General features: G+C 46.0%; 1 protein-coding gene across 4 annotated transcripts in view; it reads left to right on the top strand.

Annotated features, from left to right (window-relative positions):
* The window catches only part of raver2 (ribonucleoprotein, PTB-binding 2), a 179,129-nt gene that overhangs the window by 105,446 nt on the left and 60,437 nt on the right, over nucleotides 1-13,246 (top strand). For all 4 annotated transcript variants that reach the window (XM_071346244.1, XM_071346245.1, XM_071346243.1 and 1 more), the window contains exons 5-6: nucleotides 11,292-11,412; nucleotides 12,150-12,235. In XM_071346244.1, coding sequence (XP_071202345.1) covers nucleotides 11,292-11,412; nucleotides 12,150-12,235 — 207 coding nt within the window. The remainder of the gene's footprint in view (nucleotides 1-11,291; nucleotides 11,413-12,149; nucleotides 12,236-13,246) is intronic.

Raw genomic sequence — 13,246 nt, 5'->3', positions numbered from 1 at the left:
AGACACCTTCCTTGTACAATGTTCACTAGTGTTTGAGCAACAGCCCTACTCTTATGCTAGTGAACGTACAAACATTTATTTTTTGATTGGCTGCCTTCGGGGAGCAGCGCTCTCCTGGGCCACTGCGGTTTGGGAGAGACAGTCTTCTCCTACAGTGGATTCCCAGATGAGATGAGGAAGGTCTTCGACCAGCCGGTCTGTGGAAAGGATGCTGCTAAACGACTTCTGTCCCTTCGTCAAGGTTCTCAGAGTGTGGCTGAGATGGCATGTGAGTTCCGCACCCTCGCCGCAGAGAGCGGCTGGAATGACGAGGCCCTTCAGGGAGCATTACAGAACGCACTCACTGAGACCCTCAAAGGCGAGTTGGTATCCAGAGAAGAGCCTGATGGACTTGACAAACTAATTTCTCTCATTATCCGCATTGACAACCGTCTCGGTGAGCGTCGGAGGGAGAGGGAAGGTAGGGTTGCATGTCCCATAACGTCTGCTTCTGTGCCTTGCTCAATTTTTCCGACTGCATCACATCACCAGGTAGGTTCCAATCTTCAACCCATGCAGCTCGGCCGGACTCGTCTATCTCCAGAGGAGAGGCAGCGGCGTATCAGTACTAGGAGCTGTCTGTATTGTGGCCAGGTTGGTCACCTGGTCTCCACTTGTACCCTGTGTCCAGCAAAAGAGTGGGCTCAGCAGTAGTAGGGGATATACTGTTGAGCCAAACCGCCTGCCCATCATCTCCCAGACCCCTGCTTGAGGCCAACCTTGTGTGGCAGAGCCAGGCTTTTCCTCTGCCTGCTCTCATCGATTCAGGCACCGACAAGTGTTTTCTGGTCCGAGGGGTTGTTAAGCAGTTGGGCCTGGACACTGTTTTGCTTGATTCACCTCTGAAAGCCAACGCTCTCAATGGAAAGCTACTCTTCTGTGTTTTGGAGAGAACTGTTCCTGTTATCCTGCGTCTCTCTGGTAATCACCAGGAAAAGATCAGTTTCCATATCATCGACTGTTCTCACTCACCTCTGGTTCTGGGCCATCCATGGTTAAAGCTACACTTAAAGCTACACAACCCACAGATTGACTGGTCTACCGGAAGGGTTACTACTTGGAGTACATTTTGCCATTCTAATTGTCTACTTTCTGCCCTTCCTCCTGCCTTGTCTGCACCCCAGTCCATTCCAGAACCCCCAGACCTGTCTTCTGTTCCTCCAGGATATCACGGTCTAGCTCCTGTATTCAACAAGCACCACACCCCATCTCTGCCGCCTCATCGGCCTTACAACTGTGCTATCGAGCTTCAGCCTGGAGCTCCTCTCCCTAGTAGCAGGTTGTATAACCTCTCTCACCCCGAGCAAGAAGCCATGGAGGAATACATCCAGGACTCCCTGGCTGTCGGGCATGGCAGGCCTTCTTGACATTCCGGTGTCGGAAGGTGGACGCTTCCGACCCCGGGGTAGGTGCTGTTCTGTCTCAACGTTCTCCGCGGATCAGAAGCTCCATCCTTGTGCCTTCTTGTCCCGCAAGCTATCACCTGCAGAGAGAAATGTTGACGTAGGCAACCGGGAGCTCTTGGCTGTTAAGCTGGCTCTTGAGGAGTGGCGTCAGTGGTTAGAGGGTTCAGTAATTCCCATCATTGTGTGGATTGATCATAAAAATCTAGCCTACATCCAGATCGCCAAACGTCTCAACTCTCGGCAGGCCAGGTGGGCATTGTTTTTTGGAAGATTCAACTTCACACTCACTTATCACCCCGGATCTAAGAATACCAAGCCTGATGCCCTATCTCATCGGTTCACCGCAGACAACAACATTTCCGAGCCTGCATCGTTGCTGCTGTCTCCTGGGAGATTGAGTCTCGTGTTCGTCCAGCCTGATCCTAGAAACGGCCCTTGTAAGGCTCTGTTTGTGCCAGATTCAGTTTGTTCTGATGTTCTTCAATGGGCCCATTCTACTCACCTCACCTGTCACCCTGGCATGAACCGGACAGTCGCCTGCCTGCGTCAGCGATTTTGGTGGCCCACCATGGAGAGAGACACTCGGGAATTCATATCAGCCTGCTCAGTATGTGCCCGGAATAAAACCTCCACCAAACCTACATCTGGTCTGCTTCGTCCTCTTCCCATACCTAGTCGCCCCTGTTCACACATAGTTTTAGACTTCGTCGCTGGGCTTCCCCCATCAAATGGTAACTCAGTCATCCTCATTATTATTGACCGATTTTCTAAAGCGGCTGACTTCATTCCCCTCTCCAAGCTTCCGTCCTCCAGGGAGACTGCGGACCTGCTGGTATCCCATGTTTTTCGGCTGCATGGAATCCCCAGTGACATTGATTCTGACAGAGGACCCCGTTCACATCCCAGGTATGGAGAGCCTTCTGCACAGCTCTGGGTATTAAGGTCAGCCTTTCGTCTGGATATCACCCCCAGACCAACGGTCAGACCGAGCGGGCTAACCAGGAGTTGGAAACTGCCATAAGCTGTGTTACGACAGCTAACCCTTCCTCCTGGAGTGCCCAGCTATCCTGGGTGGAATATGCCCACAACACCCTCATCAATGCCTCATCAGGTATGTCTCCCTTTGAGTGTGCTTTGGGTTACCAACCTCCCTTATTCCCTGCCCAAGAGGTTGAAGTAGCGGTGCCCTCAGTCCAGGACCACATGCGCCGTTGTCGTCGCACCTGGAGAAGAGCCCGGTCTGCCCCCAATCCAAGGCTAACCGTCATCGTGCTGCAGCTCCAGTCTACACTCCAGGCCAAAGGGTATGGCTTTCTTCGAAGGACTTGCCTCTGAAAGTGGTTTCGAAAAAACTAGCTCCCCGATTCATTGGCCCCTTCGAGATTGATCATGTCATAAACCCCTCTGCTGTTCATCTAAAACTCCCCGACTCTCTCAAAATTCACCCCACCTTCCATGTATCATTGATCAAACCAGTCTGCTCCAGTTCCTTGTTCCCTCCTGATGCTGCTCCTCCACCCCCTTGTCTCATCGACGACCATCCTGCCTATATGGTCCGGCGGCTTTTGGAAGTGCGCCGTCGGGGGCGCGGTTGGCAGTATCTGGTGGACTGGGAAGGATTACAGGCCTGAGGGGCGTAGCTGGGTGCCCCGTCGTCACCTTCTGGATCCCTCCCTCTTACAGGATTTTTACACCTCACACCCAGACAAGCCGGGTCGGGTGCCAGGTGGCGTCCGTAGAGGGGGGGTACTGTCACATCTGCTCACACTACGCCCTCTGGAGTTCATCCGGTGTCGTCCTAACCAGCAGTTCTCCCCCTGTATACACTCTCTCTCTCGCTCTCTTGGTGTGATTGTGTGGTTGGAGACAGGTGTGCTGGAGTCAGAGCAGATCCCTACCAGCTGCAAATCGTCCCATAATCAAGACCTCTACATATACTCATTCCTGCCACCTCCACTCTGCCAGATCGTAAACTCTGCTCAGTCAGTCATTATCCTAGCCTTTTGTCAGTTCTCAAGATCCTATCGCCCTGCTGTGCTTGTTTCCCTGCCTTACACCGTTTTGTCCTCTCGTTGCAGTTACCGCTCTGTCTCTGGCTCCTGTCTCCTGTTCCACATCTAACCACCTTGCTCTGGACTTCACTCATCACCACACCCTTGCTCTGGACTTCACTCATTACCACACCCTTGCTCTGGACTTCACTCATCACCACCACCTTGGATTCCCCTCAGGACCTGTTTACCCTGTTCACTCAGTCAAGTTCAACCTCACTCTACAACTTCGGGATTTTCTGCAACTCATCTGAGCTACCCTGGTTCTGCACTCCATATCTCTCTGTGTACAAGAAACATTTTGGTTCATTCATCCCTGCTTACGCATCTGATTCCGCTCTTGGGTTCCCTGTGTTCTCTACGAGTAACAATAAAAGTTGAAATAAATCATTCTCTCTACTATTATTCTGACATTTCACATTCTTAAAATAAAGTGGTGATCCTAACTGGCCTAAGACAGGGAATTTGTACTAGGATTAAATGTCAGGAATTGTGAAAAACTGAGTTTAAAACTTATTAGGGCTGAGATCCCGCTAACAGGATCGATATGACAACAGCCAGTGAAAGTGCAGGGCGCCAAATTCAAACAGAAATCTCATAATTAAAATTCCTCAAACATACAAGTATTTCACACCATTTTAAAGATACACTTGTTGTTAATCTCACCACAGTGTCCGATTTCAAATAGGCTTTTCGGCGAAAGCACCACAAACGATTATGTTAGGTCAGAGCCAAGTCACAGAAAAACACAGCCATTTTTCCAGCCAAAGGGAGGAGTCACAAAAATCAGAAATAGAGATAGATATAATCACTAACCTTTGACGATCTTCATCAGATGACACTCATAGGACTTCAAGTTACACAATACATGTATGTTTTGTCCGATAAAGTTAATATTTATATAAAAAAATCTCAGTTTACATTGTCGCGTTATGTTCAGTAGTTCCAAAAACATCCGGTAATTTTGCAGAGAGCCACATCAATTTACAGAAATACTCATTATAAATGTTGAGGAAAATACAAGTGTTATACATGGAACTTTAGAAACACTTCTCTTTAATGCAACCGCTGTGTCAGATTTCAAAAAAGCTTTACGGAAAAAGCAAACCATGCAATAAGCTGAGTACGGCGCTCAAAGCCCAAACAAGCCAAAAAGATATCCGCCATATTCTGCAGTCAACAGAAGTCAGAAATAACATTATAAATATTCACTTACCTTTGATGATCTTCATCAGAATGCACTCCCAGGAATCCCAGTTCCACAATAAATGTTTGTTTTGTTCGATAATGTCCATCATTTATGTCAAAGTAGCTCATTTTGTTAGCGCATTTGGTAAACAAATCCAAACTCACGAAGGGCGTTCACTAGGAGCAGACGAAAAGTCAAAAAGTTTTGTTACAGTCCCTAGAAACATGTCAAACGAAGTATAGAATCAATCTTTAGGATGTTTTTAACATAAATCTTCAATAATGTTCCAACCGGAGAATTCCTTTGTCTTCAGAAATGCAATGGAACTCAAGCTAACTCTCACATGAACGCGCATGGTCAGCGCATGTTCAGCTCATGGCATACCTTACTCAATCCCCTCTCATTCGGCCCCCCTTCACAGTAGAAGCATCAAACAAGGTTCTAAAGACTGTTGACATCTAGTGGAAGCCTTAGGACGTGCAACATGACCAATATCCCACTGTATCTTCAATAGGGAATGAGTTGAAAAACGACCAACCTCAGATTTCCCACTTCCTGGTTGGATTTTTTTCTCAGGTTTTTGCCTGCCATATGAGTTCTGTTATACTCACAGACATCATTCAAACAGTTTTAGAAACTTCAGAGTGTTTTCTATCCAAATATACTAATAATATGCATATATTAGCAACTGGGACTGAGTAGCAGGCAGTTTACTCTGGGCACCTCTGGGCACCTTATTCATCCAAGCTACTCAATACTGCCCCCAGCCATAAGAAGTTAAATGTATTTGGCACAGCAGAGCAGCCCCAAAACATAACCAAACCTCCATGTTTCACTCTAGGTATGGTGTTTTTTTATTTGAAAGCTTAATTTTTCTTCTGATGTGACTTTCCAAAAAAGCTCCAGTTTTGACTCATCTGTCCAAAGGACATTCTCCCAGAAGGATTGTGGCTTGTCAATGTGCATTTTAGCAAATTCCAGTCCGGCTTTTTTATGTTTTTCTTTCAAAAGTGGAGTCCTCCTGGGTCTTCTTCCATGGAGCCCACTGTCGCTCAAAAAGTGATGGATGGTGCAATCAGAAACTGACGTACCTTCACCTTGGAGTTCAGCTTGTATTTCTTTGGCAGTTATCCTTGGTTCTTTACCATTCACACGATCCTTCTGTTCAATCTGGGGTCGATTTTCCTCTTGCGGCCATGCCCAGGGAGTTTGGCTCCAGTTCCTTGGACCTTAAACTTCTTAATAATATTTGCTGTTGTCACAGGAACATCAAACTGCTTGAAGATGGTCTTGTAGCCTTTACCTTTACCATGCTTGTCTATTATTTCCTTTCTGATCTCCTCAGACAAATCTCTCCTTTGCTTTCTCTGGTCCATGTTCAGTGTTGTGCACACAATGATACCAAACAGCACAGTGACTACTTTTCTCCATTTAAATAGGCAGAATGACTGATTACAAGATCGGAGACATGTGTGATACTAATTAAAGAAACAAATTAGTTTGAAATATCACTATAATCCAATTATTTATTATATTTTCTATGGGGTACCAACAAATGTGTCCAGGCCATTTTAGAATATCTTTGAAGAATAAGCAATAATTCATCTCTTATCACAGCGTCTTTGCTTTATTCTATGACATACCAAATGCATGCAAGTATACATGATAAAAATTGCTTTTCAGGAGGAATGAAGCATTATTTCAATGAGCTGTAAGGGTACCAACAAATTTGAGCATGTCTGTATATATAGAGAGAGGGAGATAAATATAGAGAGAGGAGACATAGAGAGATAAATAGAGAAAGAGAAGGAGACATAGAGAGAGAAATAGAGAGGGAGACTTAGAGAGAGAAATAGAGAGGGAGACATAGAGAGAGGGAGACATAGAGAGAGAAATAGAGAGGGAGAGAGAGGGAGACAGAGAGAGAAATATATAGAGAGAGAGGGAGACAGAGAGAGAAATAGAGAGGGAGAGAGGGATACAGAGAGATAAATATATAGAGAGAGGGAGACAGAGAGATAAATATAGAGAGAGAGTTGGGGAGAGAGATAGTGAGACAGAGAGATAAATATAGAGAGAGAGAGTGGGGGAGACAGAGAGATACATATAGAGAGAGAGTGGGGGAGAGAGAGGGAGAGAGAGATGGATACAGAGAGATAAATATAGAGAGAGAGTGGGGGAGATAGAGAGATGAATAGAGAGAGAGTGGGAGACAGAGAGATAAATATAGAGAGAGAGTGGGGGAGAGAGAGAGGGAGAGAGAGTGAGAGACAGAGAGATAAATATAGAGAGGGAGTGGGGGAGACAGAGAGATAAATATAGAGAGAGAGTGTGGGAGAGAGAGAGAGATATATAGAGAGAGAGGGAGAGAGATGGAGAGAGAGAGGTAGACAGAGATATAAATATAGAGAGAGAGTGGGGGAGAGAGAGGGAGACAGAGAGATAAATATATATATAGAGAGAGAGGGTGACAGCGAGATAAATATATATATAGAGAGAGAGGGCGACAGAGAGATACATATATAGAGAGAGAGGGAGACAGAGAGAGAGTGGGTGGGGGAGAGAGAGGGAGACAGAGTTAAATATATAGAGAGAGAGTGGGGGTGAGAGATGGAGACAGAGAGATAAATATGGAGAGAGAGGGAGAGAGAGAGGGAGACAGAGAGATACATATAGAGAGAGTGGGGGAGAGAGAGATAAATAGAGAGAGAGAAGGAGACATAGAGAGGTAAATATATAGAGAGAGGGAGACATAGAGAGAGAAAGAGAGAGGGAGACAGAGAGATAAATAGAGAGAGAAGGAGACATAGAGAGGTAAATATATAGAGAGAGGGAGACATAGAGAGAGAAAGAGAGAGGGAGACAGAGGGTTAAATATAGAGAGAGAGTGGGAGAGAGAGAGGGAGACAGCGAGATAAATATAGAGAGAGAGTGGAGGAGAGAGAAGGAGACAGAGAGATAAATATAGAGAGAGAAGGAGACAGAGATAAATAGTTAGGGAGACAGAGATAAATATAGAGAGAGGAGACAGAGGGATAAATAGAGAGGGAGACAGAGAGATAAATATAGAGAGAGAAGGAGACAGATAGATAAATATAGAGAGAGAAGGAGACATAGAGAGAGAAATAAAGAGGGAGAGAGTGGGGGAGAAGGAGACAGAGAGAGGAAGAGAGTGGGGGAGAGAGAGGGAGAGGGAGAAGGAGGAAGAGAGAGACATATAGAGAGAGAGGGAGAAAGAGAGAGGGAGAGAGAGAAATAGAGTGAGAATGAGAGAGAGAGAAATATATAATTTATATATAGAAAGAGAGAATTCCACTCCTCTATGAAATATGCGATCAGTGACAGATCACACTGTGCCTCGATCAATACCCAACTAACATAGACTCTATAATACACACTCTCACTGACAGGCTTAAACACACACACACTCTCAATCAGAGGCAGTAATACACACTGTACTCACTCAGCTGAACATGGCTCAAGGCTAGGGGAAATATCATCTGTTTATTGCTATTGTGAATGTCTACTCTGTGAGCCTGTGTATGTGGCTCTGTGATGAGAAGCTCAACCCTGCAGGTGATAGCACTTACACACTGAGCAAAAATAGAAACGAAACATGCAACAATTTCAAAGATTTTACTGAGTTACATTTCATATAAGAAAATCAGTCAATGTAAATAAATTCATTAGGCCCTAATCTATGTCTTCACAATACTGGGAATACAGATATGCATCTGTTGGTCACAAATGCCTTTAAAAAAAAAGTTAGGGTGTGGATCAGAAAACCAGTCAGTATCTGGTGTGACCACCATTTGCCTCATTCAGCGCGACACGTCTCCTTCGCATAGAGTTGATCAGGCTGTTGATTGTGGTCTGTGGAATGTTGATCCACTCCTATTCAATGGCTATGCACATTTTCTGGATATTGGAGGGAACTGGAACACTCTGTCATACACGTCGATCCAGAGCATCCCTAACATGCTCAATGGGTGATATGTCTGGTGAGTATGCAGGCCATGGAGTATGTAGCTTCCAGGAATTGTGTACAGACCCTTGCAGCATGGGGCCGTGCATTATCATGCTGAAATATGAGGTGATGACGGCAGATGAATGACACAACAATGGACCTCAGGATCTCGTCACGGTATCTGTGTGCATTGAAATTGCAATCGATAAAATGTAATTGTGTTCGTTGTCCGTAGTTTATGCCTGCCCGTACCATAACCCCACCGCCACCATGGGCCACTCTGTTCACAATGTTAACATCAGCAAAACCTCTCGCCCACACAACGCCATACACGGAAGGTACTGTTAAAACCGGGATTCATCCATGAAGAGCGCAGCTCCTGACCGAAGGGCGGCTCTGGCAGCTCCTGACCGACGGGCGGCTCTGGCAGCTCAGGACAGACGGGCGGCTCTGGCAGCTCCGGACTGACGAGAGAACCTGGAGGGAGGAGACGGAGAGACAGCCTGCTGCGTGGGGCTGCCACAGGACCCACCAGGCTGGGGAGACCTACAGGAAGCCTGGTGTGTGGAGGAGGCACCGGATGGACCGGGCTGTGGGGGAGCACTGGAGCTCTGGTGCGCAGCCTTGGCACCACTCCTCCAGGCTGGATGACCACTTTAGCCCGGACCCTCCAGAGTGCAGGCACAGGTTGAACCGGGCTGTGGGTGAGCACTGGAGATCTGGTGCATACTACTCGCACCTCTCCCTTAGGCTCACTGCCCACATTTGCCCGGCACGGGCGGAGCGCAGGAATAGGACGCACTGCACCCTCCCAGCGCCCCGGAGACACAGCACGCAGAGCCGGCGCAGGATACCCTGGACCGAAACGGCGTACCGGAGACCAGACACGCTGAGCCGGCACAGCACGCCCTGGCTGGATGCCCACTCTCGCATGGCACTTGCGGGGGGCTGGCCTATAGTGCTCTGGGCTATGAATGCGTACTGGCGACACCGTGCGCTCCACCGCATAACACGGTGCCTGACCAGTACAACGCTGCTTTCGGTAAGCAAGAGGAGTGGGCTCAGGTCTCCAACCTGACTCCGCCACACGCCCCGTGTGCCCCCCCCAAACATTTTTTTGGGGCTGCCTCTCGTGCCTGTCGCGCTGCCGTGCTACCTCCTCATATCGCCGCCGCTCAGCTCTCGTTGCCTCCAGTTCTTCCTTGGGGCGGCGATATTCCCCAGCCTGTGCCCAGGGTCCCTTACCGTCGAGTATCTCCTCCCAAGTCCAGGAGTCCAGAACCCTCTGCTCCTGGTTACCACGCTGCCTGGTCCTTTTTTTGGTGGGTAGTTCTGTAATGGTACTCGTCCTCGTCTAATGACGAGTATGAAAGATCGGACCAATGTGCAGCGTGGTAAGTGTCCATTTTAATGAAATCCAACTGAACACTGAATGACAAAACAACAAAAGAGAATGAACGAGACTGAAACAGTTCTGTATGGAAAAACACAGACACAGAAAACAACTACCCACAACCCATAGTGGGAAAACAGGCTCCCTAAGTATGGTTCTCAATCAGAGGCAGCTGTCGATCGTTGTCTCTGATTGAGAATCATACTTAGGTAGCCTGTATAGGGATTTTTATTTACTCAAATTACAGCGTGCCATGTAAAGGCACGGGGACGAAGACCAAACAAACACGTATACAAAACACAGGGTTGAAACCCAAACAAAAGAGCAAGGAGTACCTCGAATAAATACACAAGTGCACAATGATACCACACGGGACGAGACCCGTAATCACATGCGCAAATCAAGCGACATGAAAGCCAAAACAACACAGCACAGGTACTCACACGATAATCGACAGCCCAATGGAAACCAAAGGGCACATTTATACAATTATAATCACTGAAATGGGGACCAGGTGTGCGTAATGACACAGCTCCAGAGGGATCCATGACAATTATGGTGTGGGGGAGCTTTGCTGGTTACACTGTCTGTGATTTATTTAGAATTCAAGGCACACTTAACCAGCAACTACCACGGCAACCTCCAGGCTGTGTAAGGGCTATTTGACCAAGAAGGAGAGTGATGGAGTGCTGCATCAGATGACCTGGCCTCCACAAACCCCAAACCTCAACCAAATTGAGATGGTTTGGGATGAGTAGGACCGCAGAGTGAAGGAAAAGCAGCCAACAAGTGCTCAGCATATGTGGGAACTCCTTCAAGACTGTTGGAAAAGCATTCCTCATGAAGCTGTTTGAGAGAATGACAAGAGTGTGCAAAGCTGTCATGAAGGCAAAAAGTAGCTACTTTGAAGAAGCTGAAATAAAATATATTTTGATTTGTTCAACACTTTTTTTGGTTACTACATGATTCCATGTGTCATTTCATAGTTTTGATGTCTTCACTATTATTCTACAATGTAGAAAATAGTAAAAATAAAGAAAAACCCTTGAATGAGTAGGTGACCATAAGCGTTTCACTGTAAGGTCTACACTTGTTGTATTCGGGGCATGTGACTAATAAAATTTGATTTGTTCTAAAACTTTTGAACGGGAATGTATATACTGTATATAGCAAGCTGTGCTAATCTTTCCCTTTTGTGTGTGTGTGTGTGTGTGTGTGTGTGTGTGTGTGTGTGTGTGTGTTGCAGATGTTGAGTAATAAGAAGGGCTTACTGCCGGAGCCCAACTTGGCCCAGCTGCTGAACAGCATGACCAACCCAGCAGCCCTACAGGTCCTCATGAGGCCTTACCACACTGGCAAACGAGGAGGTCAGACACACACACACAGACTGGACTCCCTTATTTACAGGACTATTGTAAATGAAATAGAGAAACAACTTACTTCCTAAAGTTTATTGGGTTGTACAGATTAGATATTTTTATCCGTCTCATCCTCTGTGCCCCTAGAAAGATAGAAATGGCTTTCGATTAGCGTATCCTGTCTTATCAATTCTAAGCACGTTTCTTTTTGATGAATGCTTAATCATTTATTATAATGAACTTGTTCTCAGACTACACAGAGGAGAACAGGCAGGCAGGCAGGAAGGAGTGAAGGCTGAGGGCTGGCTCTTAAAAGAGGAGCACACACAATTAGTCTAAAATTAGCCCCTGATTAAATGTTAAACTTTCTACCTATTCTGGAGGAAGCTACCATTAGCTTTGACGCATACATGTATTATGAGTAGGTTGTGGATGTCTGGAGCTATTACTGAGATTATTATCTGGCTGCTGTGTGCTATGCTCTGTTGCATACAGCCATGGGAAGTCGAAATGCCAACACATAGATCGAAAATACCTCTTTACTATCTAACTTCCATTGTCTTCAAAGAGTGGCTGATTATTTTTCCCACATTCCGTTTGTTCATTCATTCATGCACCTTGGTTGGTCTGTGAGGCCACCACAGTGAGCCTTTTCCCTTGTCAATTGAGTGTCTCAGTCAAGTTTGATACCTCTGTTATACAATACACTGACCATGCCTGCTTCCTCCCTCTCTCTCTGTCTCCAGGGAAGTTTGGGCGGCCCCCAAGCCTGTCTCCATTCCTCAGACCTCCCCTCACAGCAGCCCTGTTCCAACTGGGGAAGGTACAGCAGGTAAGAATACTGTGGAGTGTGTGAGAGTGTGTGTGTGGGAGTGTGTGTGCATATGTGTGTGTGTGTACAGGAGTGGTTCACAGGGAATGGAGATGTGAGTGTGTGTGTGTATCTGTTTGATGACGTGTGTTGCAGCATGTTCTAAATGTGTATACTATTACAGTGTGTTCTAAATGTGTGTACTGTTACAATGTGTTCTGAATGTGTGTACTGTTACAGCGTGTTCTAAATGTGTATACTATTACAGTGTGTTCTAAATGTGTGTACTGTTACAATGTGTTCTAAATGTGTGTACTACTACAGTGTGTTCTGAATGTGTGTACTGTTACAGCGTGTTCTAAATGTGTATACTATTACAGTGTGTTCTAAATGTGTATACTATTACAGTGTGTTCTAAATGTGTGTAGTGTTACAGAGTGTTCTAAATGTGTGTACTGTTACAATGTGTTCTAAATGTGTGTACTACTACAGCGTGTTCTGAAGGTGTGTACTGTTACAGCGTGTTCTAAATGTGTGTACTGTTACAGCATGTTCTAAATGTGTGTACTGTTACAATGTGTTCTAAATGTGTGTACTGTTACAGAGTGTTCTAAATGTGTGTACTACTACAGCATGTTCTAAATGTTACAGCGTGTTCTAAATGTGTGTACTGTTACAGCATGTTCTAAATGTGTGTACTGTTACAGCGTGTTCTAAGTGTGTACTGTTACAGCGTGTTCTAAATGTGTGTACTGTTACAGCGTGTTCTAAATGTGTGTACTGTTACAGCGTGTTCTAAATGTGTGTACTGTTACAGCGTGTTCTAAATGTGTGTAGTGTTACAGCGTGTTCCAAATGTATGTACTGATACAGCGTGTTCTAAATGTGTGTACTGTTACAGCGTGTTCTAAATGTGTGTACTGTTACAGCGTGTTCTAAATGTGTGTAGTGTTACAGCGTGTTCCAAATGTATGTACTGATACAGCGTGTTCTAAATGTTACAGCGTGTTCTAAATGTGTGTACTGTTACAT

The sequence above is a fragment of the Salvelinus alpinus genome, chromosome 16, assembly GCF_045679555.1.
Source record: "Salvelinus alpinus chromosome 16, SLU_Salpinus.1, whole genome shotgun sequence".
NCBI lineage: Eukaryota > Metazoa > Chordata > Actinopteri > Salmoniformes > Salmonidae > Salvelinus > Salvelinus alpinus.
Note: the sequence above shows the minus strand (reverse complement) of the source record. Positions and strands in the feature narration are given on the sequence as shown.